Source organism: Giraffa tippelskirchi, chromosome 5 (genome assembly GCF_054371585.1).
Source record: "Giraffa tippelskirchi isolate mGirTip1 chromosome 5, T2T-mGirTip1v1.2.pri, whole genome shotgun sequence".
NCBI classification, from domain to species: Eukaryota; Metazoa; Chordata; class Mammalia; order Artiodactyla; family Giraffidae; genus Giraffa; species Giraffa tippelskirchi.
The window spans coordinates 171,964,599-171,986,669 of NC_137279.1; the positions used below are offsets into that span (position 1 = coordinate 171,964,599).

General features: G+C 45.1%; 1 protein-coding gene across 7 annotated transcripts in view; it reads left to right on the plus strand.

Annotated features, from left to right (window-relative positions):
* The window catches only part of LOC145504408 (BEN domain-containing protein 5), a 1,377,102-nt gene extending 1,355,271 nt beyond the window's left edge, over positions 1 to 21,831 (plus strand). For 4 of the 7 annotated variants that reach the window (XM_081485144.1, XM_081485143.1, XM_081485147.1 and 1 more), the window contains 2 exons: positions 742 to 838; positions 21,661 to 21,831. In XM_081485144.1, the coding sequence (XP_081341270.1) occupies positions 742 to 838; positions 21,661 to 21,769 (206 nt within the window). In that variant the 3' untranslated portion in view covers positions 21,770 to 21,831. Of the gene's footprint in view, positions 1 to 741; positions 839 to 7,082; positions 7,186 to 9,680; positions 11,098 to 21,660 lie in introns of those variants that run through there. The other 3 variants (XM_081485142.1, XM_081485145.1, XR_014052189.1) reach the window with 2 other exon arrangements.
* Positions 21,832 to 22,071: the final 240 nt, after the last annotated feature.

The window sequence follows — 22,071 nt, forward strand, 5'->3', positions numbered from 1 at the left end:
TACTAAAGAGACATCACCTAATTGGAAAACCGATGGTTACAAATTAGCTGAAGAAAAGTGAAGCAGGGGAAATAGCTCATGCGAAGGTCCAGAGATGTGAACTATAATGCACAGAGCCTATGCTCCATGTTGTTGAACAGATGACTGTTGTGCTAATTTATACTAAAGTGTTGCTGGACAATACGAAATTGACCCTTTCCCCTTCCCTGGGGAGTTTTTATTTAACAGGTCACAAGTGATTATGCTAAAGATTTATTACTGGTAGACTTCAAGGTGGACCAGGGATATTATTTAGGGTGAGAAGGTTTTATCATTGTCCCCAAGGTTACCAAGGTAGATGACTAATCCCTGAATGTCAGGCAGGCCCTGGTCTCTATACAACAAAAGGTCTCTTGCCCTTGGGTCTTGCTTATCTGCCTCCCCCTGAGCCACCTGATTGGCAGACCATGGAAGCCCAGTGATTCCCAAAAGAATGCAGTAGGTTCTAAAATCTCTGAACACAGGCTTCAGAGTAAGACTCCTTCCAGGCTCTGTGACCTTGAGCATATTATTGAACTTCTCTTCATCTCAATTTTCTCACCTGGAAAAAAAGGAAAATAATAGTATCTAATATTTAAGGATTTGTGAAAATCAAAAAGACAGTACATACAACACATAGAAGAGTGAGTGCTGATACTGTTTTGTTACCGTTGTCATTTTTCTTACTAGTCCAGAGTTACTCCTTAACACCCACCCTTGCAGATATGAAGCTAGGGCGGAATGTGGCGAGAACATTTTTGGATTATTATCGGCTGAACCCCATGGTCGAGAAAGTGGCAATCCCCATGCCGAAGCTGCGGTAAGTGCTGAGCAGAGCTTGTGTCCTGCTTAACTGTCTTCTTGTTCAAGGGAAGCTTCCTTTAGCCTCTGTCTGGCCCTGGGCAGCATGGGAAAGATGATCCCAGCCCTGCCACAGAGAATGTAGGGGCTGAAGAGCTTCACAGCACAGTTTCCTGAGTTGGGGGTATCATTAAGGGGTGAGAGAGTGACAGGGTGGTCACATTTCTGGATCTAACATGGGGACCCACAGGACTTGGAGTTGCTGGGAGGCTGAGTCCAGCCACTATTCCAAGCTGGTCTGGGTATATCCATGTGCTACTCCATTTGATGGCTCAACCTCTGTATCATCAGGGCTTATAAGGCCTCTGATCCTTCAATTTCCTCATCTGTAAAGTGGGGACAGTGATTCTCACTTAGAAGACTATTAAGAGATGTTAGAGAACCCTGCACAGTGCCAGGCATGTATGCACCTTATACATATGCTAGTCCCCTGCTGTCAAGATGCAAAGGCTCAGTGCTTAGAGGACACACCCCTCAGAAGCTTCCCCTCACATCCTCTGCCGTGGTCAGCTTTTTGGGCTGGTGAAGAGAGGTCAGGTGATGAGTGTACTTCCTGAGCGCTGGACCAGAGCCCAGAGTGCTGGGCATTTGCATGCCTGCTGGCTATGAGCCCAGTGAGCATTTGGGCAGGGACACCCAGTGGCATCTGGGATGTGCTGGCCTCACCCTACCCCTTGACCTCATCTCCTACTTGCCTAGTGGTCCAGCCTCCTTGAAGGACTTAATGGTATCAACTTAAAAGGTTTCTGCCAGACCAAATCTTCCCACTGAACTTGCCCATGACCTTGCCCAAATGCTTTGCTGTCTCAAGGCCTTTGTCCTGATGCACCTTCCTCCCTAATCTGTTGTTAACAAAAACAATGTTAATCACTGTTATTTACTGAGCCAAGTACTTTTTGTACATGGTCTTATTCAGTCCTCATAGATAATTCTTCCTCATATTACAAATGAGGAAAAGGAAGCTCAGAAAGGTAAAGAAAATTGCCTGAGGTCAAAGACATTTTGTAGAGGCAGGATTTGATCCTAGGTGTTTATTATTCCAAAGCTGGACTGAAGTCCAGCTAAGCTCTACCTCCAGCAGGAAGCCTTTCTCACTCTCAGTGTAGGTTCAAATTCTGTCTCAAGCTTGAGGGATGTGAGACAGATTTCTTGGCTTTGTGAAACCTCTTTCTGCCTTCCTAAAGTGAAGGTAATAACAGCAACCTCTAAGGGTGGTTTTAAAGATTAGATACAAGCATGGTCTGGTGCCTGGCAGCCAGGAGGTGCTCAATGAATGTTTCCATCTCCTGGGGCTTCTGTGCTGCAGGCCCAGATTTCCAGACAGCTCATCACAGACTAGGGCAAGTCCCTGGATTTATCTAGTTTGGCTGGATGATCTCTCAGAACCCACATCCCATCAAGTTGGGAGTCCCTCCTCTCTGAGCCCCGGCTCCACGAGGAGTCTGCACCACAATGGACTCTGACTCATGCTCTGTCTCAATTGTTCACCCCCATCCTGGTGGATTAGCCTCTAGAAGGAGAATTTGGGGGCTTCCCTGGTGGCTCAGATGGAAAAGAGTCTGCCTGCAGTGCAGGAGACCAAGGTTTGATCCCTGGGTCAGGAAGATCCCCTGGAGAAGGAAATGGCAACCCACTCCAGTATTCTTGCCCAGAAAATCCCATGGATGGAGGAGCCTGGCAGTCTACAGTCCATGGGATCACAAAGAGTCGGACATGACTGAGCGACTTCACTTTTATAAACTCAAAAGAATCCATAGAATCTCATTTACAAGTTAATTTGGGGATTGTCTCTTTCAGGTCCTCTGTCAGCCTGAATAAAATTAACTTGATCCTTTCCCACTTTGTTTTGCATGTTGCACTGTCAGTGCTGACATCAGCAAGAGTAACGATCATCATTGTGCAGATACGGTGTCCAAGGCCCAGGGAGTGGACAGGACTGGCCACAGGCAGGGCTAGGGAGCCTGGCCCCACCATCCCCACCCCCAGCCTCGTGTTCTGAGCATCATTTAGTGAAGAGTTCTTCAAGATGGGGGAGGCAGGACCCTGAAACTGGGCCTAAAGGTTACAGGGGAGTTCAGGGTCCTGCTCATGGGACCCCATTGCCCTGAGCTTTGGAACCCTCATTAGAGAAGAGCTGACCAGCTCCTTCCTCAGAGTTCACAGCCTTGAGGACTTACAGTAAAGGCACCTACTCTTCACCTAAGAAAAATAGAATTAACACCCTCTCCAATCCCCATATGTTTCCCTCATCAAACTTTGAATATCACTTAGTTCTCAATTTGTTAGCAACTCTTAAAAACATGAGTCTCAGGAGGACACACAGCTTTGATTTTGGACTTGACTCAGTTCAGTCACTCAGTGGTGTCCGACTCTTTGCGACCCCATGAACCCCAGCATGCCAGACCTCCCTGTCCATCACCAGCTCCTGGAGTTTACTCAAACTCATGTCCATTGATTCGGTGATGCCATCCAACCATCTCATCCTCTGTCATCCCCTTCTCCTCCTGCCTTCAATCTGAGGTTATTGATATTTCTCCCGGCAATCTTGATTCCAGCTTGTGCTTCATCCAGCCCAGCGTTTCTCATGATGTACTCTGCATAGAAGTTAAATAAGCAGGGTGACAATATACAGCCTTGACGTACTCCTTTTCCTATTTGGAACAAGTCTGTTGTTCCATGTCCAGTTCTAACTGTTGCTTCCTGACCTGCATACAGGTTTCACAAGAGGCAGGTCAGGTGGTCTGGTATTCCCATTTCCTTCAGAATTTTCCACAGTTTATTGTGAGCCACACAGTCAGAGGCTTTGGCGTAGTCAATAAAGCAGAAATAGATGTTTTTCTGGAACTCTCTTGCTTTTTTGATGATCCAGCGAATGTTGGCAATTTGATCTCTGGTTCCTCTGCCTTTTCTAAAACCAGCTTGAACATCTGGAAGTTCACGGTCCACGTATTGCTGAAGCCTGGCTTGGAGAATTTTGAGCATTACTTTACTAGCGTGTGAGATGAGTGCAATTGTGCAGTAGTTTGAGCATTCTTTGGCATTGCCTTTCTTTGGGATTGGAATGAAAACTGATCTTTTCCAGTCCTGTGGCCACTGCTGAGTTTTCCAAATTTGCTGGCATATTGAGTGTAGCACTTTAACAGCATCATCTTTTAGGATTTGAAATAGCTCAACTGGAATTCCATTACCTCCACTAGCTTTGTTCATAGTGATGCTTTCTAAGGCCCACTTGACTTCACATTCCAGGATATCTGGCTCTAGGTGAGTGATCACACCATCATGATTATCTGGATCGTGAAGATCTTTTTTGTATAGTTCTTCTGTGTATTCTTGCCACCTCTTCTTAATATCTTCTGCTTCTGTTAGGTCCCTACCATTTCTGTCCTTTATTGAGCCCATCTTTGCATGAAATGTTCCCTTGGTATCTCTAATTTTCTTCAAGAGGTCTCTAGTCTTTCCTATTCTATTTTTTTTCCTCTATTTCTTTGCACTGATCACTGAGGAAGGCTTTCTTATCTCTCCTTGCTATTCTTTGGAACTCTGCATTCAAATGGGAATATCTTTCCTTTTCTCCCTTGCTTTTCACTTCTCTTCTTTTCACAGCTATTTGTAAGGCCTCCTTAGACAGCCATTTTGCTTTTTTACATTTCTTTTTCTTGGGGATGGTCTTGGTCACTGCCTCCTGTACAATGTCACAAACCTCTGTCCATAGTTCATCCGGCACTCTATCAGATCTAGTCCCTGAAATCTATTTCTCACTTCCACTGTATAATCGTAAGGGATTTGATTTAGGTCATATCTGAATGGACTAGTGGTTCTCCCCACTTTCTTCAATTTAAGTCTGAATTTGGCAATAAGGAGTTCATGATATGAGCTACAGTCTGCTCCTGGTCTTGTTTTTGCTGACTGTATAGAGCTTCTCCATCTTTGGCTGCAAAGAATATACTCAATCTGATTTCGGTGTTGACCATCTGGTGATGTCCACATGTAGAGTCTTCTCTTGTGTTGTTGGAAGAGGGTGTTTGCTATGACCAGTGAGTTCTCTAGGCAAAACTCTGTTAGCATTTGCCCTGCTTCATTCTGTACTCCAAGGCCAAATTTGCCTGTTACTCCAGGTATTTCTTGACTTCCTACTTTTGCATTCCAATCCTCTATAATGAAAAGGACATCTTTTGGGGGGTGTTAGTTCTAAAAGGTCTGGTAGGTCTTCATAGAACCATTCAACTTCAGCTTCTTCAGCATTACCGGTCAGGGCATGGACTTGGATTACCATGATATTGAACAGTTTGCCTTGGAAACAAATAGAGATCATTCTGTCGTTTTTGAGATTGCATCCAAGTACTGCATTTCAGACTCTTTGGTTGACTGTGATGGCTACTCCACATCTTCTAAGGGATTCCTGCCCACAATAGTAGATATAATGGTCACCTGAGTTAAATTCACCCATTTCAGTCCATCTTAGTTCGCTGATTCCTAGAATGTTGACGTTCACTCTTGACTTGACCAGGTCCCCATTTTTGTATTATTTTCCACCCAAGCATTGAATAACATACATGAAAGAACAGTTCTAGTTTCAAAGGCAAATTACATGTTTTGACTCAGAACTAATCATTGTTTTCTCTCATCTCAATGGATAATTATACCATGTCAGTTTCTACCCATGTGCTGGTAGGAGCCTGTCAGCACCCCTGGGGAGGTCCCTGAAGGGGAGAGGGACAGGATGTGGGCCTGAGAGTGCAGGCTCAGGGACATGGCATCGATGACCAGAGCTGAGACCCCATACTTATCTCAACCACAGGGACAGAAAATGTCCCATCAAGGTGGATACAAAGTAGACAAGGAAAATGAACAGGCCAGCTGAGCCTCTGTGGGGAGATGAAGCATGAGCACGGAGGGTGGGCAGGCCTCTGAGTGTGAGGTGGGCTCGGGCTCAGTGATAGTGAAGGGCTGACTCCACAGTGGGGTTTGGATGTACGTCTGTGTGTAGGGGGAGGGGTGGGAATCATCAGCTCTGCATCTCACTGGAGGCCACTAAGTGGCAGGCCTTGAACTTGATGCTGGGGGAACATAGGTAACGTTTGCCCATCAGGAGCCCAGATTCACAGAGGAGAAGGCATGTCCACATGCAAAGATCACAAACAATACCGAGCAATGCAGAAATGTGCTCAGCTACCTAGCACCTCGTGCCCTCTTTCAAAAACCTCCATGGCTCCCCATTACCTTCAGTAATGTTTCAATTCCTCTTCTTGCTGGTCAAAGCCCTGGCCTACACTGAAAACTTCATATGCAGCTTCCTAGCACACACCTTTCCCTGTGAGCACCGTCTCCACCCTACCTGCTTTCTACCACTTTATACCCCAAGTAAGTAAGTCATTGCTCCATGTTCATCCTTTTCCCTCTTCCTGGAATGTTCTCCCTGTCTGTCTCTAGATGGAGAAGGCCAGCTTATCTTTCAAATCCCAGTCTGGATATCACACCTCTGTTTCTTTGTCCTTGTTCTCCACTGGAGATAGAGCTCCTTCTCTCTGCTGAACCCCTAACTGCATTTTGCACACATGCGTGCATGGTACATCTCATAGCATATTGTCATAGCATCTTTGTGTGTCTGACTCCACCACTAGATGCACTGCTCCTTAAGGAACTGTTTTATCACTCCTATATCCTCAGTGCACGTTCAAGGCCTGCTTGGGAGTTCAGTTCAGTTCAGTTCAGTCGCTCAGTCGTGTCCGACTCTTTGCGACCCCATGAATTGCAGCACGCCAGGCCTCTCTGTCCATCACCAACTCCCGGAGTCTACCCAAACCCATGTCCATCGAGTCAGTGATGCCATCCAACCATCTCATCCTCTGTCGTCCCCTTCTCCTCCCGCCCCCAATCCTGCCCAGCATTAGGGTCTTTTCCAATGAGTCAACCCTTCGCATGAGGTGCCCAAAGTATTGGAGTTTCAGCTTCAACATCAGACATTCCAATGAACACCCAGGATTGATCTCTTTTAGGATGGATTGATTGGATCTCCTTGCAGTCCAAGGGACTCTCAAGAGTCTTCTCCAACACCACAGTTCAAAAGCATCAATTCTGTGGCGCTCAGCTTTCTTCACCGTCCAACTCTCACATCCATACATGACCACTGGAAAAACCATAGCCTTGACTAGATGGACTTTTGTTGGCAAAGTAATGTCTCTGCTTTTAAATATGCTCTCTAGGTTGGCCATAACCTTCCTTCCAAGGAGTAAGCGTCTTTTAATTTCATGGCTGCAATCACCATCAGCAGTGATTCTGGAGCCCAAAAAAATAAAGTCTGACACTGTAAGTCCTATATAAGTTCTGAATATATGAGTTATGAAATGGTAGAACTGAAGCATCCCCTAAGAATCATCCACTTCAACCCCTTCATGTTATAGAAAAATGAGACCCAACCAGAATTACTCTCCCACAACTACTGGCAAACATTTGGCAGTCATCAGGAGTATCCCAGGAAGGCTTCATGGAGGAAGTGGGGCTTAAACTTGGTTTCCAAGGACATGTAGAATTCAAATGGATGAAATGGAGGAGAGGGGGAAAGGGTGTAGAAGGCAGGAAGCAGAAGCTGAAAAGGCACATTCTAAGGTAATGATAGGCCTGGATGTAGAGGACAGTAGAGATGGTAAAGATGGGACTAACAGTTCATTTAATTCATCAAACAATCCTCAAGCCATACTTCATACTATTCAGGAATTATGGAGAAAAATCAGATGGTCAAACTAACAGTCCTATGAGAAAAACAGCTGGGCAAAGAACTCCCCAGAAAATGGCATGCTGAGAGATGAGGCCCAAAGTGCTGTGGGAACCAGGGGAGGGGAGCAGCTTATTTTCTGGGGAGTCAGCTTTCCAAAGGAGGGAGTACAGATAGGTGGAAGAGGGCCCTGTAGGTAGAAGAGTAGCTCTGTGGGGCCCATAGGTGAGAGGTTTGCCTGCTGATGCCTCTCTCTGTGCCCCCATCTGGAGCTGTGGATGCTTTTTGCCTCTGTAAGGACCCCACAGTCATTTTGCATGTCCACACTCCTTCCTGGCTATCACACACCCTTCTCCCCATGCACACCATCTACCTGGGACCACCCCACCTGTGATCATACCTGGGCATGCACACCCTCTTTCACCCCCAAAGAAACAAATCCATCTTGTTTCCCATGCTTTCTTTGGGAGTAAAGACCCACACTCTCAGTGACACGTGAATGGCACCTTGTAATGGGCAAAGCTCTTCCCCAACCCTCGTTCACCAGAGCCTAGAATGCAGGAAGGACATGGGCACTACTATTTTAGAAAAGAAGAAGCAGGTGCCAGAGAAGAGAAAGGACTTCTTCAAGATCACATCGCCAGTAAACGACATTCCAAGTGTGTGTTCCAGGCTGTTGATGGGTACTAAGACTTAGATGTATCTCACCCGTGTTAGATGATCTTCCTGTGTTAGCAAGGGCTTTCCTGAGCCTGGAATCTTCGTCTGTGAGGCTTCCTGGTTGAGGAGCTACATTAGGGTGAGGTGTCCCTTTTGTGTGCTGCCACTTGTTCTTATCTTCACCTTATTCATGACTCATCAGCAGTGAAGGAAATGATACTCGAGAATCAGAGCGGCATGGGTTCTAAGAAGTCACTTCTTGAATAATAAATCTAACAGCCCAGGAGATTCCCATATTTGTGGCATTACCATTTTCTGCCAGGAGTTGTAGTTCTTTATTCTTTATTATTCTGTGTAGTTATTTTATGCAACTATGACCTCTGCTAAACCGTAAGCAGCCTGAGGACAGCGTCAATGTCTGGTTCGCTCTGTCACCTCCAGAGCCCGCTGGACCATACCTGGCACCCGGCAGCCCGCCTTTGTAAGTTACAGGAGGCAAAGGAAGAGCCTGGGGTCTTTAAGAGCCTAGCGTCTTTAAGACACTAGGTGTGTTTATTTGTATTGTTTCATTTGATGTCACATCACCCTGAAATTGGAATGTTTTATCCTCATTTGTAAACGAAGCTCAGGGAATTCAAGTAACTTGCTCAAGGTCGCACCTCTCATATATATAGCTGGCCTGAGAATTCAGTTCAGTTCTTTCTGGATGGGCCAGTCTTTCAACTGCATATAAATCGTAGTCCAATGGTTGAATGAATGGCCCATCAATTTATTACTCAAAGTGTAACAAATAAGGCCCTATATGAGGAAAAATGCAAACATGGATAAAACTTGTTTCCTGCCCACCAGGAACAGAACAGAAAGTGAACAATTGTTGAAGAGTAATGTTAAGGGCATTACATTGGGTGCTGAGCACTGAGATACAGAGGTGAAATAGACACATCTCTGCCTTTGGAGAGACCTCAAGCTTGTAGGGGAAACAGACCCACCATGAAATGCCATAATTAGGTTATGCTGAGAAATATAAAGGGACTATGGAGCCCATGATGGTTATGAAGGGAATGAAGCCCCTGGCTCTGCCAACCTACAGATCATCTATATGTTCATCCGCATCCCATCATGAAATGGATAGAATAAGTTAGAATCAAGGTGGAAATGTGGAAGTATTATAACCATAGGGCAGTTAGGTTTTCTCCAGAACCAGAATGATACAACCCATCCATTCATCTAAGAGCCATTCATTCAGTCATGCCTTGGGCTGGGTTCCTGAGATGCCTAGATGGGGCAGTCAAGGCCACTGCTCCTAGTCCAGTGGCAGACTCACGGCTCACAGTCCAGTGGGGGAGATAGGCATACACACAGATGATTCCAATGCAGTGTGTATATGTGCTGTCTTTCTTCTCTCTTTCTGTTATCTCCCCCTTTGCAGGAAAGGAAAACCCCCTTCCTACAAGCACCCACTCCTGCGGGGCCCGGCCAGCAACCACCCCAACGGCAAAGGGGACAAGAAGAGCTCAGTGAACCACAAAGACCTTTCAAACTCTTTTTAAGGATGTGGAGTCCAGGGAGGTCTTGTGGTGGCAAGAGCATGCATTTTCTGCTGGTCCATGAAATTAATCACCCTTTTCTAGTTTCCAAGATAATGACTGTGAGAAAATGTATAAGCTAGTGAAAGGGAAGGAAAAAAAATGAGAAATTTCATCATCGATTTTCCTTTTAACCATTTGAAAATCAATTGTGAGCCTTCAGCTTAAGGCTCAGGAACAAAATAGGAGACTCAGAACAGATGAGTACAGATGCTAATTCCCACAACACAGAGACCCTCACAGGAAGAGAAAACCCCCATATCCCTTCTCTAGTCAGTGCTTTCCAGCCCCTTTACTGTTCTAAGTTGTGCAGTTACTACAGATGGCTACCTTTTAGACTAGGCCACGGTTGTTTACTGTTTTAGAAATGCAGTGTCTGTATTTGCTGACCCAAAATGATACCAACAACACATACAAAACAAAAGACAAATGCACCTTTGGTAACAATGGGTCAGAATTTTTGAGGTCACGATGGTCTTAGACATACAGCCACTTTATCTATGAGCTGCATGCTCCCTGACTCCCCTAAACCCTAGCATGCAACTTCAGAGAACTGCCCTGAGAGCTATGTCCCAATGCCCTGGGTAGTTTTATTGAAACTTTAGCTCCTAAAACAAGAAGTATTAGCTGCACATTCCAGAAGGTCTCTCTCATGGTTAAGATCTCTAGATCCTAGGATCTGAGATCAAAACTGACCACTGAAGAAGAGGATATGAAAAATCTGCCATAGAGGGGAGGAGGCTGGTTGCCAGGTACAGAAGATGCAAAAGACAAAAGGATGCACTCTGAGGCAGGTAGGGTTGATAAAGTAAAACAAAAACAGTGGCAATTCCCAAGGCAGGGCAAGCTCAGTATTGTGCATTTTTCTACAGAGTAAAGTGCCTTTGCATGATGAATGGGTCCAGGGGAGTCGGCTCACTTCCTGTCTGTGAAGCAGCAGGCTGAGTCACCATGACAGCCTGCTAATTAAAATGACCTCCCGGAAATGAGGATTAGGAGATAGGGAGAGGAAGGGAGGCTCCAGGGAGATAGGGCCTTTAGCACAAAGCTTCAGTTTAGCATTCTTTTGCTTTGGATTGGAGATTTTCAAAGTATGTTAAAAATTGAGAGCAAAGCTTATTCTCCCTTTGCTTATTGCTTTTCAGAAATGATAAAAAAGAACCATATGTTAGTTGGCTGCAAATGTTGTGTTGTATATACAGCTTCTCCCTTGGGTTCTTGTTGCCCAGAGGAACACAAATAAAGTGCTTCCTGCAGCTCCTCTGTTCCTCTGAGCATTCTTGGCACATTTCCCTCTAGGTCTCTCCCTCCCTCAAGAACCCGCCAGTCGACCCAATTTGATGTAACCCTCACTTTGCTGTCAGGGACTCTGTCATCAAGGTAAGGAAGGACAGTCTAGGCTTGACTTTCCAGCCATTCCTGTGGCAGAATCCTGGGGAGTTTATTTGACTGCAGCCAGCTCAATGTAAATCAACACTGTGGCAGGCCTTTCAGAAACAAGAGCATCTCTTGAGATGGCATAAAGAGAGACAGATGGCATAAAATCAGAGATAATAGACCAGATCTATTTTTCCCTGCCCAGATTGCTTTCATAAGGTGACCATATTTAGACCCTGCTTTTTTTTGGTGCTTAGGTAGTTCATTTTATAGATTTATACTGCATATTAAATTATGGTATAGTTTCCCAGGTGGTGCTAGTAGTAAAGAACCCTCCTGCTAATGCAAGAGACATAAGAGATGCAAGTTCGATCCCTGGGTCAGGAAGATCCCCTGGAGGAGGGCATAGCAAACTACTCCAGAATTCTTGTCTGGAGAATCCCCATGGACAGAGGAGCCTGAGGGTGGGGGGTGCTACAGTCCGTAGGGTCACACAGAGTCGGACATGACTGAAGTGACTGAGTATACACTCACACATGTACTTTTCCAATTTACAGTTTACTGGAAGTAAACTGATCTGATACCCATTTTACCAAATCTTCATTGACATAAAAAATTAGCTATTTCATCAACTTTTTATCAATAGAATATTTTCAGTTATGAAAATATGACTGCACTTCTGAAAAGCTGCATTGATTAATTGGACCATAGGTCTTAAAAGCTCAGGTATGCTAGTGGTTTAAAAGAAAATTTGGGTGTCAGGCAACTCTGGATTCTAATTCTGCATTCAAACCTTTATTCTGTCTCTTAATATCTGTGTGATCTTAGGTAAGTTATTTAACCTCTCTAAATCTTAGTTCCTATAACATGGTGATAGTAATGTCTACCTTATTACAGTAGGTATGTGGGTTTAAGGGGGTTTTATGGGGGACATTGGGGCTTCCCTGGTAGCTCAGTTGGTAAAGAATCTGCCTGAAATGCAGGAGACCCCAATTCAATTCCCGGGTTGGGAAGATCCCCTGGAGGAGGGCATGGCAACCCACTCCAGTATTCTTGTCTGGAGGATCCGCATGGACAGAGGAACCTGGTGGGCTACAGTCCATGGTTGCAAAGAGTCAGACATGACTGAGCAGCTAAGCACAGCACATGGGGCATATCAGCAAAGTCACTCAATACATGATGGCTGTTAGTTGGAATGTGACCAGGATGATAAGGTGTCTGCAAATCACTTCCCATTGGAAACGGATAAGGAGACAGGAGCTGTTTATCCATGAGATGAAAAATGAGAGAGAGTAGGGTTAAGGAAAGCAAGATCACAATATCTAAAAAGTTGAAAAAGCATCTTGGATATTCTTTTTGTCAGAAAAAAAGCAGACTTGCTCTGTGTTGCCAAAGGGTAAGAACCAAATCCAGGGAAGTAGTCTCAGTAAGACAAATTTCAGTTCAAAAGTGAGGAAAACCTTCTAGTGAATAGAGTTGTCAACCACTGGATGAGGTCCCTGAGAGACACAGAGTTCCTCATCACTAGAGGCATGTAAGCAGAATCTGAATGAACATCTGTCATGGAGGAATGAGAGGGATTTTCTTCCTCTAAGGCATTCTGGATTAAAATGGCATTACTTACTCTTCTATAACTGCGGAGAGAAATGACATAACATGGGGGTTACATTCCTAATGTCAGACAGTGGAGTTTACAGTATAATAAGTATCACTTGACACTAAACAATTGATAGTAAATGTCTCTGAATTACAGAATAGGGACCTTGCTAACAGTTAGCAATCCTTAGGAGGGAAAAATACATGACTATAAGACTGTAGGACATGTTTGCAAAGAGGCCTTGGTTGACCTCTTTGTGGCCTTAGCCTGCTCAGCAACTCCCTAGCTTTCCTGAACCAGGTTATACCTACGGTCTCAGGTTAAGAGGGGAAGAGTTTCAGCACTGAGGTTGAGGACAGCACCAACACAGAAAGACAGCTAGTGAACCACCCAGAAGCTACCAGCTCACTCAGCCCCAGCAGGCGGCGCTCTAGCCTCTCTTGTCGGCCCACTTCCTTCTCAGGATAGAGCCACAGTGGGTAGAACCAGCTATCAAACTAGTGTACTGAGGAGAGTGAGACAACAACGCAGCAAGGAAGGGAGGAGAGTGGAGAAACACCCTGGGCCTCTGCCTGACTTTCATACAAATCTCCATAAACAGTGCCAGGTTGCTCTGTATTAGTTCACAGGCACAGAGGTCAGTCTATTTACCTTCAGAAGCTGTGGCAGACAAGCCAGAGGCCACCCAGATTCTTTGTGCTGAGACTCAGCAGAGGCTGAGTCACCTGCTTCTGGTAATATTTGCTTTACAGCAGCAGCAGCAGTAGCAGAGGGCTTTCAGCTGGGAGCTTTCCCCATTGCCTCTGAAGGGGGTGGGGAGGCTACACAATGAACTTGTGTCCTTTACCTGTAATTCAATGACACACTGGACACCTGCCTAAGAGGACCCAACTCCTCATTTTTCTAAGTAGTAAGTGCAGTGCCAAGCTTGGAATTCTGGAGTGATTAACATTTGTGGAGCATCACTTCATACACCCACCAGATATTTATTGAGTATTTACGGTGTGCCAGGCATTGTGCCAGATGCTTTTGCATACATTGCCTCACTGGATACTCCCAACACCCCCTAGAGGTAAGTATCACTTTCTCATTTCCCAGGTGAGAAAATTAAGAACCCCTAAAAGTAAAATACTTTCTTTAAAATTCATATAGCTAGTGAGAACCTGGATTCAATCCCAGTTCCCTCCCTACTACTCTGCACAGGACCTTCTCCATTAGTTTGCAGGTAAAATCAGATCAAAACAGGAAAACAGGTGAAAGCAGATTAACAAGTAAATCATGGCCTCACTGACAGGTAGGAGGGGATGGGAGACAGGAATGAAGCATGGCAGTTTCCAGGCTGGGTGTATGTGCGAGGATATCAGGAAATTTTTAGCACCTACTGCTGGAACCCTGCCTTCTCCCCATCTCTCCTTCCCACACACCTGTGTGAGTCCCTGCTGGGCACTCCAACAGGGTAGGGTGTCATTTATCACTTGACGTGCAGAAGCTTCTAGGTCTTCCAGAATTCCTGGAAGCTCAGCAAGGTACAGGGCCCTTCCAGGCACCCTCTGGGCTACTGACCCCAGGCAGATAACCGAGTTCAAGTTTTGTATCACCCCCTTCCTCTGGAGTGTGTAAGCTGAGCTCACTGTGTCCTCAATCATTGTTCAGAAATTTCCTCTGAGTCCTACCTCCTGAGCAATTTAAGGGCACTGAGATTAGAGGTTCTTCCCCCTCGTGGCTCAGCTCAGCCAATGGGGCACCAGGGTAGACAGAATAGGGGAGGTATTATAACATAATATGGACAGCCTTGGTTGAAAAAGTCAGATAGACTGAAATGTGAATCCTAGTTCTTCCATTAACTAGCTGCTTTGGGCAAATAATTTAACCTCTTTAAGTTCCAGTATCCACATTTGTAAAACAGAAATTGTAATACCTACATCCTAGTTATTGGGAGGATTAACTATAATCACACCTATGTACAACACAGCACCTCTAGTTAATATTGTAGGAGGTAGTTAATTTGTTAGGAGGGTAGATCTCATGTTCAGTTCAGTTCAGTTCAGTCATTCAGTCATGTCCAACTCTGTGACTCCATAGACTGCAGCACGTCAGCCTTCCCTGCCCATCAACAAGTCCTGGAGCTTGCTCAAACTCATGTTCATCGAGTCGGTGATGCCATCCAACCATCTCATCCTCTGTTGTCCCCTTCTCCTCCTGCCTTCAGTCTTTCCCAACATCAGGGTCTTTTCTAATGAGTCAGCTCTTCGCATCAGGTGGCCAAAGTATTGGCACTTCAGCATCAGTCCGTCCAAAGAATATTCAGGATTGATTTCCTTTGGGATTGACTGGTTTGATCTCCTTGCAGTCCAAGGGACTCTTAAGAGTCTTCTCCAACACCACAGTTCAAAAGCATCAATTCTTCAGCACTCAGCTTTCTTTATGGTCCAACTCTCACATCCATACATGACTACTAGAAAAACCATAGCTTTGACTAGATGGACCTTTGTCTAGATGGACCTTTGTCGGCAAGTAATGTCTCTGCTTTTTAATATGCTGTCTAGATTGGTCATAGCTATTCTTCCAAGAAGCAAGCGCCTTTTAATTTCATGGCTGCAGTCACCATCTGCAGTGATTTTGGAGGCCAAGGAAATAAAGTTTCTCACTGTTTCCATTGTTTCCCCATCTATTTGCCATGAGGTAATGGGACCAGATGCCATGATCTTCATTTTTTGAATGTTGCATTTTAAGCCAGTTTTTTCAGTCTCCTCTTTCACTTTCATCAAGAGCCTCTTTTGTTCCTCTTTGCTTTCTGCCATAAGGGTGATCTCATGTTAAGTTTTCTTATAGCAACAAAAACAAAACAAACAAAAGACCCAAAAAAAGGCACATGAAATGTTTGGAGGTGATGGATATGTCTGTTACCTTGACTGTGATGATGGCCTCACAAGTTTCTGACCTATGTCCAAACTTGTCAAATGGTAAACATTAAATATACATAGGTCTTTGTATATCAATTATACCTCAATAAAGCTGTCTTCAAAATACAGTAACACCTATAAAATAGTTGGCATAAAGTAGAACTCTCTCCCCAACCCACCACCTTTAACTTACTAGGATCAGAAACCCCTTTCCTTGAAGCCAAAGCTTTTCTTACTTCCAAATGAGGTGCAGACAGGAGTACAAACCCTCCCCGAAGAAAGGAATGAGAAAAGTACCTGGAAAAAAAACAGCCACACTGAGGGATCAGTATATTTGTAAGTTGGGGCTCAGAACAAGTAGGAAAACAGGGCTGGATGCAATGTTCTCCCAGACTGACTTGAGGCAGAAGTGACAAGACTGAAAAGTAAAGAGGGGTATAGGTTCTGCAAGATACCATGTTTTCTTAAAATAACCAACAAATCTTAGCAGGATTTATAAGAACCTCTTTCTATACTATTTTTGATTGGTGTACAGTGTCCCTGATAGCTCAGTTGGTAAAGAATCCACCTGCAACACAAGAGACCCCAGTTCGATTCCTGTGTTGGGAAGATCCACCGGCGAAGGGATAGGCTACCCATTCCAGTATCCTTGGGCTTCCCTTGTGGCTCAGCTGGTAAAGAATCCGCCTTCAATGTGGGAGACCTGGATGCAATCCCTGGGTTGGGAAGATCCCCTAGAGAAGGAAAAGGCTACCCACTCCAGTATTCTGGCCTGGAGAATTCCATGGACTACAGTCCGTGGGGTTGCAAAGAGTTGGACACGACTGAGCAACTTTCACTTTCACTTTCTTTCACAGTGTCTCCAGGGTGTTCCCTATGAAGTTATCATACCGATACTCTCTGCCAGCTGAAACTCGGGACTTCCCTGAAGCACACTCACCTCTATTAACTCTACCTGCTCTCATCAAACTCAGCATGCATGCTGGACAGGGCTTATTTTTCCCCATTTTGCAGAAAGAGGAAACTAATATCCGTGTAATTAAGGCCTTTGCCCATAGTCCACAGCTCATAAGTAATTCGTACAGGAATTGGGTACACACTAATCTCAGCCACGTCCCACTGCCTCTCTGTTCAACCCCAAACCTCAGCACTAAGCCTGACCAATTCAGGAAGTCATTTCTATGACACTTGTTTTAATTCCTTCATGTTTAAAATTCACTTTGCCCCCAAGACCTCAAGTTTATTTTTGGCCCTCATCTCAGTCTTGAAGCCAGATCTGCTTCTCACCTTGGCACCAGCTGTCTTGGTTAGTGTCCTATTTTCCTGCCTGGAAACTTTGCCATTGCCTTAACTCCCTTCCCTTCTTCCCCCTACAAAGCCAACCAGTCATCAAGGCTCATTGCTTCTGCCTCCATGATGCATCTGCCTTCCAGCAGTATGATGGAGTGACTTAGGAGTCAGATAGTCCTGAGTTTTTCCTGTCAACCTCACTCCTTGCTATTTTTGTCTTGTGAATCATTTAAAGCAGAGTTTACTTACCCTGTCTTTAATATGGGAAATGATACTTATTGGCAGAATTGTCATCCGTTTTCCTTCCTCCCCCTTTTCCATGCTCTTCCTCCTCTTTACTCCTACCACTGTGTCCTGCCTGGGTTGCTGGAACAGTCCCTTGTTGACCTCCCCACCTTCTGATACTCTCTTGCTAATCAATTCTTGCTCTCTCAAAAGGAGCATCCACAATCTCTATGAAACATAACCCCATGTTTATGGCAACTCTTTCCAAACAATTATCCAAGCCAAGAGCTTGGATATCATCCCACTTCTGTGTCTTTCTTACCTCCCTGCTGGTCAGGTGCCACATCCTGCTGGTTCTTCCTGCTTGGTGTCTCTCACACCCGTCTAGCGGCACCAAGTCTTTGTTGCAGCATGCAGGATCTTTAGTTGCAGCACAGGGGATCTAGTTCTCCAACCAGGAATCAAACCTGGGCCCCCTGCATTGGGAGTGTGGAGTCTCGGACCACCAGGGAAGTTCCTCCACTCTTCTTAACTAAAGTAAATCCTTCCCATCATTCAAGACTTATCCCACCTCCATGACATCTTCCCCAATCACATAATTGTGATGAATTGCTTCTTCTCTTGGGTCTCCCAGCTGTTTGTTGATTTATCTATCTATCAATTCTTTCACTGAGATAATAGTCACCTCCTTCATTATCATCTAATTTCTGAGAGCAGAGACTAGATTTTATTCATCTCCATTCCTCTCATATCACCTAACACAGCTGCAGACATGTCAGAGGCACTCAGTTAATATAGCAGAATGAAAGAATGAATAAATCTTGAATTCAAAATCTCATTCCGAACTCATTTTAATAACTGGATCCTAATTACAGATCTGTCTTCCCAAAGCACTGACCTCTCTGCGACATCCCACTGCTCAGATTTCATCTGTGGCTCCCCTTACCTACAGAACTAAATTCCAGCTCTGTGTGAAAGGCAAAGTCCTGGACGGTCTTCAAGGCCCCACTCTCAAAATCTGTCTCAATGGAGGAGATGGATTTACTTCATCTCCAGTTTTTTCTTGAAGACCAAATTCATTTCTAGAGCCCAAGGCAATTTGATCATTTTTCCTATAACAATAAAAGCAACTATTGGTGCTGCTGCTGTGGCTACTGCTACTAGAGCTGCTGCTGCTACCCCTACTTCTACTACTGCTATTATTACTACTGCTGCTTCTGCTCTGCCCTGGCCGAGTGCCTACTCAGCTCCCCAGCCCTGCACTCCAGGTTGCTTTGTCTTATATGATCTCATTTAATCCTCACAACAGCCCTATGAAGCAGATGTTGTTCTCTGAGAAAGAAAGAGAAGCTTGGAGAGTCTGAGTGACCTGTCCAAAGTCACCCGGCTCCTAAGGGGAAGAGCCCGGCTGTCAGCAGTTTCCAGTGCTGTGTTCTTTCCACTTCCCCCTCTGTCTTTGTATGTTCAGTTCTAAGACTGACAAAATGATACATATTTAATGCTGGTTATAAAAAGTCTCTGCCCCAGGGAACTCGCTGCTTCATCTTTGTTCCTGTGCACGACCTCATTTTGCCTCATTCCCCTGAGCCTGGCTCTAGGCATTTGTTCTGCAGCCGGATGTCGGTGCCCACACGTCCTCCACGCCTGAGTCTCTGCCTTTGAAATGACTGCTGAGAAATGACTGTCTTACAGGCAGAGCCGGTGCTCCCCTCCGAGTTCTAACAGGCAGAGCTGGTGCTACCCTCAGAGTTCTAAGGACAAGAGAGAGATCTTGCCAGGAGATCAGGATAGAGCAATGCAGAGGAGGCCTCTATTAACCCATCCCTCGCCCTACCCTTGCATTAAAAAGCAGATTTCCTCTTCCTTCACCCCAAACCACTTCCTGCCCCCAGGATTCAAATCATAAAGGAAGAAGGATTATAAAATGTAGCCACTGGGATGGAGTGTTCTGCTTCCAGCTCTGATACTGCCTGGATGGGTGACATTAAAAAAAAAAAAAAAGCCTCTTTCCCTGTCTGGAGTTATCCCAGAGCTTCAGCTGGTTTCTGGTTCTCACTCTTTGAAACAGGTACATAATCCCCAACCAACCCACTCTCAAGAGTATTGTGAGGATCCAGAGATAGAATGATTGGGAAAGTACAGTATTTAGACAAGTCTTTCCCAGTGTTTTTTTCTCTCCTTCTGAGACCTCATAAATGTCCCCTACTTGGTCCATTCCTTGCCTTTGACATGGATTGTCCTGTCATTAATTCATCCAACAAAACTTACTAAACCCTATGTTTGCCAAGCACTTCTCATTCCTTTCTGCTGACCTGATTTCTACCTGTCTTTCAAGACCTCTCCTCGAGGAAGTCTTTCCTCACCTCCCAGCCCTCAGGGGTAATTCATCTACTGAGCTTCTTGAGAACAATCGTCTGAACCTTTCAGTTGGCCCTTATCAGTGGCTTTGGCATTTCATTTCTGTGTATCAGCTCTATCCTCCCCACTCTATTTTGCTTTGTTATTGGGATGAGATGATTAGAGATGGAAAAACAGGCTCATTCATTGCTCAGATCCCTGGACAAGGCCCAGCAGAGAGCAAACACTCACTGAGAATTGGCAGGTATCGCTGCTGCTGCTGCTGCTGCTGCTGATGATGATGACAATGATGAGCATGGAGATAAGATGCCTGCTCTGAACAGAATGTTTCTGTGAAGCTAATGCCTCTGTTTCTCCATCTCTCCCTCCCTCCAGAAGTCCATAAATAAGTTTAAGCTGCCCCTTAAACTTCTGGGCAAAGTAGAGCAAACTTGGCTTACAAGTCCATATAGAAAGCTGTCAAACTTTAAAGCTAACAGTATTCATGACAGGGAGAAAAAGAAAGGAGAGGGATGGGGAGAGGCTGAGAGAGATGGAAAAAAAGTGACTGTGATGGATGTAAAATGTGTGTGTATATATGTATGTACTGGTATACTTGCATTGTGTATGAGACTTTTATGAATAATATCTATATCTGGGTGTGAAAATGCATGAGTTTGTGTAGTTGTAAATATGTGTGTGTGCATTACTGAGTATTAGATTACAGATCATTGTCAATTCTAAGCACATGTTCCTATCACCTCCCAGTCTGAGGCCTGGGTTAAGTTTCTGTTTGAAATTCTATCTAATCTCTTGACATTTCATCCATATTAATGGGTCATCCCCTTTGCCCAGCCTCTCTGAGACTGTGCCCAAAGGATGTCAGGGTCACCTCTCCTCCTTCCCAATCCCAGGGAAGGTTGATAGGGATTCCAACCAGATCAGCCCCTTGGGGTAGGAAGCGCGCCAAGAACCCCTTTCCCTGACGTGGTCAGCAGATGACCTTGTGTTGACAGCTCTTTCCTGTATGTTGGCCTTCTTTGTGCTCCTGTCTGGTTTTCTCTCTTTCTCCTTCTTCAGGCCAGCCTCGACTGAAGGTTGGAAACACAGCTGTGGTGTGGTGTTGGGAATGGAGAGACTGCTCTCCTTAACACCCCAATACCCCTTCAAGCTGCCCCTGGATAAATGAATGGTTCAGAGCCATGATTCCAGAGTGTTCTCTTCTGTTCAATTTCAGAGGCACTTGCCCAGGGCCTGCTATAAACCAGGCTGCGTCCTGGCTTGGAAGTGGAGAGTGCCGTGAATAAACACAGAGCAGAGCATTTACCTGGGCCCTGAGACTTTGAATTTGCTGAAATGCAAATACACGGGATGGCGACTTTCAAATGTTGAGCCTTGTTCATTGTGCATGTCTGAATTCATTCTTTAGCATGTTTAGAATCCATTTCATTCATTCATTCATCCTCAAGGAGACCATGTGGTTATTAGAAAAAGTGCCAAGTCAGAAGCCTGGATTTAAGCCTGATTCAGCTGCTGTCGTCTTCCCTCTGAACCTCAGTATCCCCTGCAGAATGGAATTAAGAATGAGTGTTCTGCTTAATCCATGGGATTACTTAAGGAACTTCAGGGGAAATGGACCCAGCGGGGAAAAGGAACTAACGTTCTCCACATGCATCCATTCTACAGCCACACAAGGGGAGGAGGGGAAGGCAAGGGATGGGGACCTCAAAATGACCCATTAGAAAGAGTCTGAACTGGAAGCAAAAATATCCAGAATCAAATCCCAGTCTACTAGCATTCATGCAACGTTAGAAAAGTCACTCTCCCTCTGCCAACCTCAGCCCGCACATCTATAAAATGAGCCTGTTGTAGTAGGTGATCTCTAAAGGCTCCTACAATGCTGCCAACTGGGGAGTTCTAGGACCCCTCCAACCCAAGTGCCCACCCTTGAAGAAGAATCTCATGTCAACCTTAAAAATCATGTCAGGTTTCTAGAACAATGCTTGGGCAAGATGTATAGGTAGTAAAAATCCATACTTGGTTCAGCAACACTGGTGGTGATGCAGGCCTCCCAAAGATTCTTTCTGTCCTCAGAGCTGGTGCTGAACCAGAGGCCTCTGGAGAGATGAGATCAGCGGGTGACACGGCGAACCTTGCCTACAGAAGGTGCGGTGCTGCGGACCTAATTAACATCACCGTGTAATAGATACCATGGAGCATGTTTGAGCTGCCAGAGAGAATAAATAAAGCAATGTTTTATCTTAAGTGTTGGTTAATGGTGAGTAACAAATGGACTTGTGCTTTATTTACTGCACTTCACTGCACAGCCCTGCTAGGGCTGCCATAAACCCTGTGAGAAGGTACACCCAGATTTCAAGAGCATGCATTGTGAATTGCTTGCCAAGCAACTGGAGAAGTGGGACCCTTATTGGATGCTGTAATAGACTCATGTAGAGAGGGGGCACACAGGACAATGGACTCTGGTATCTGAATGACCCAGCTGAG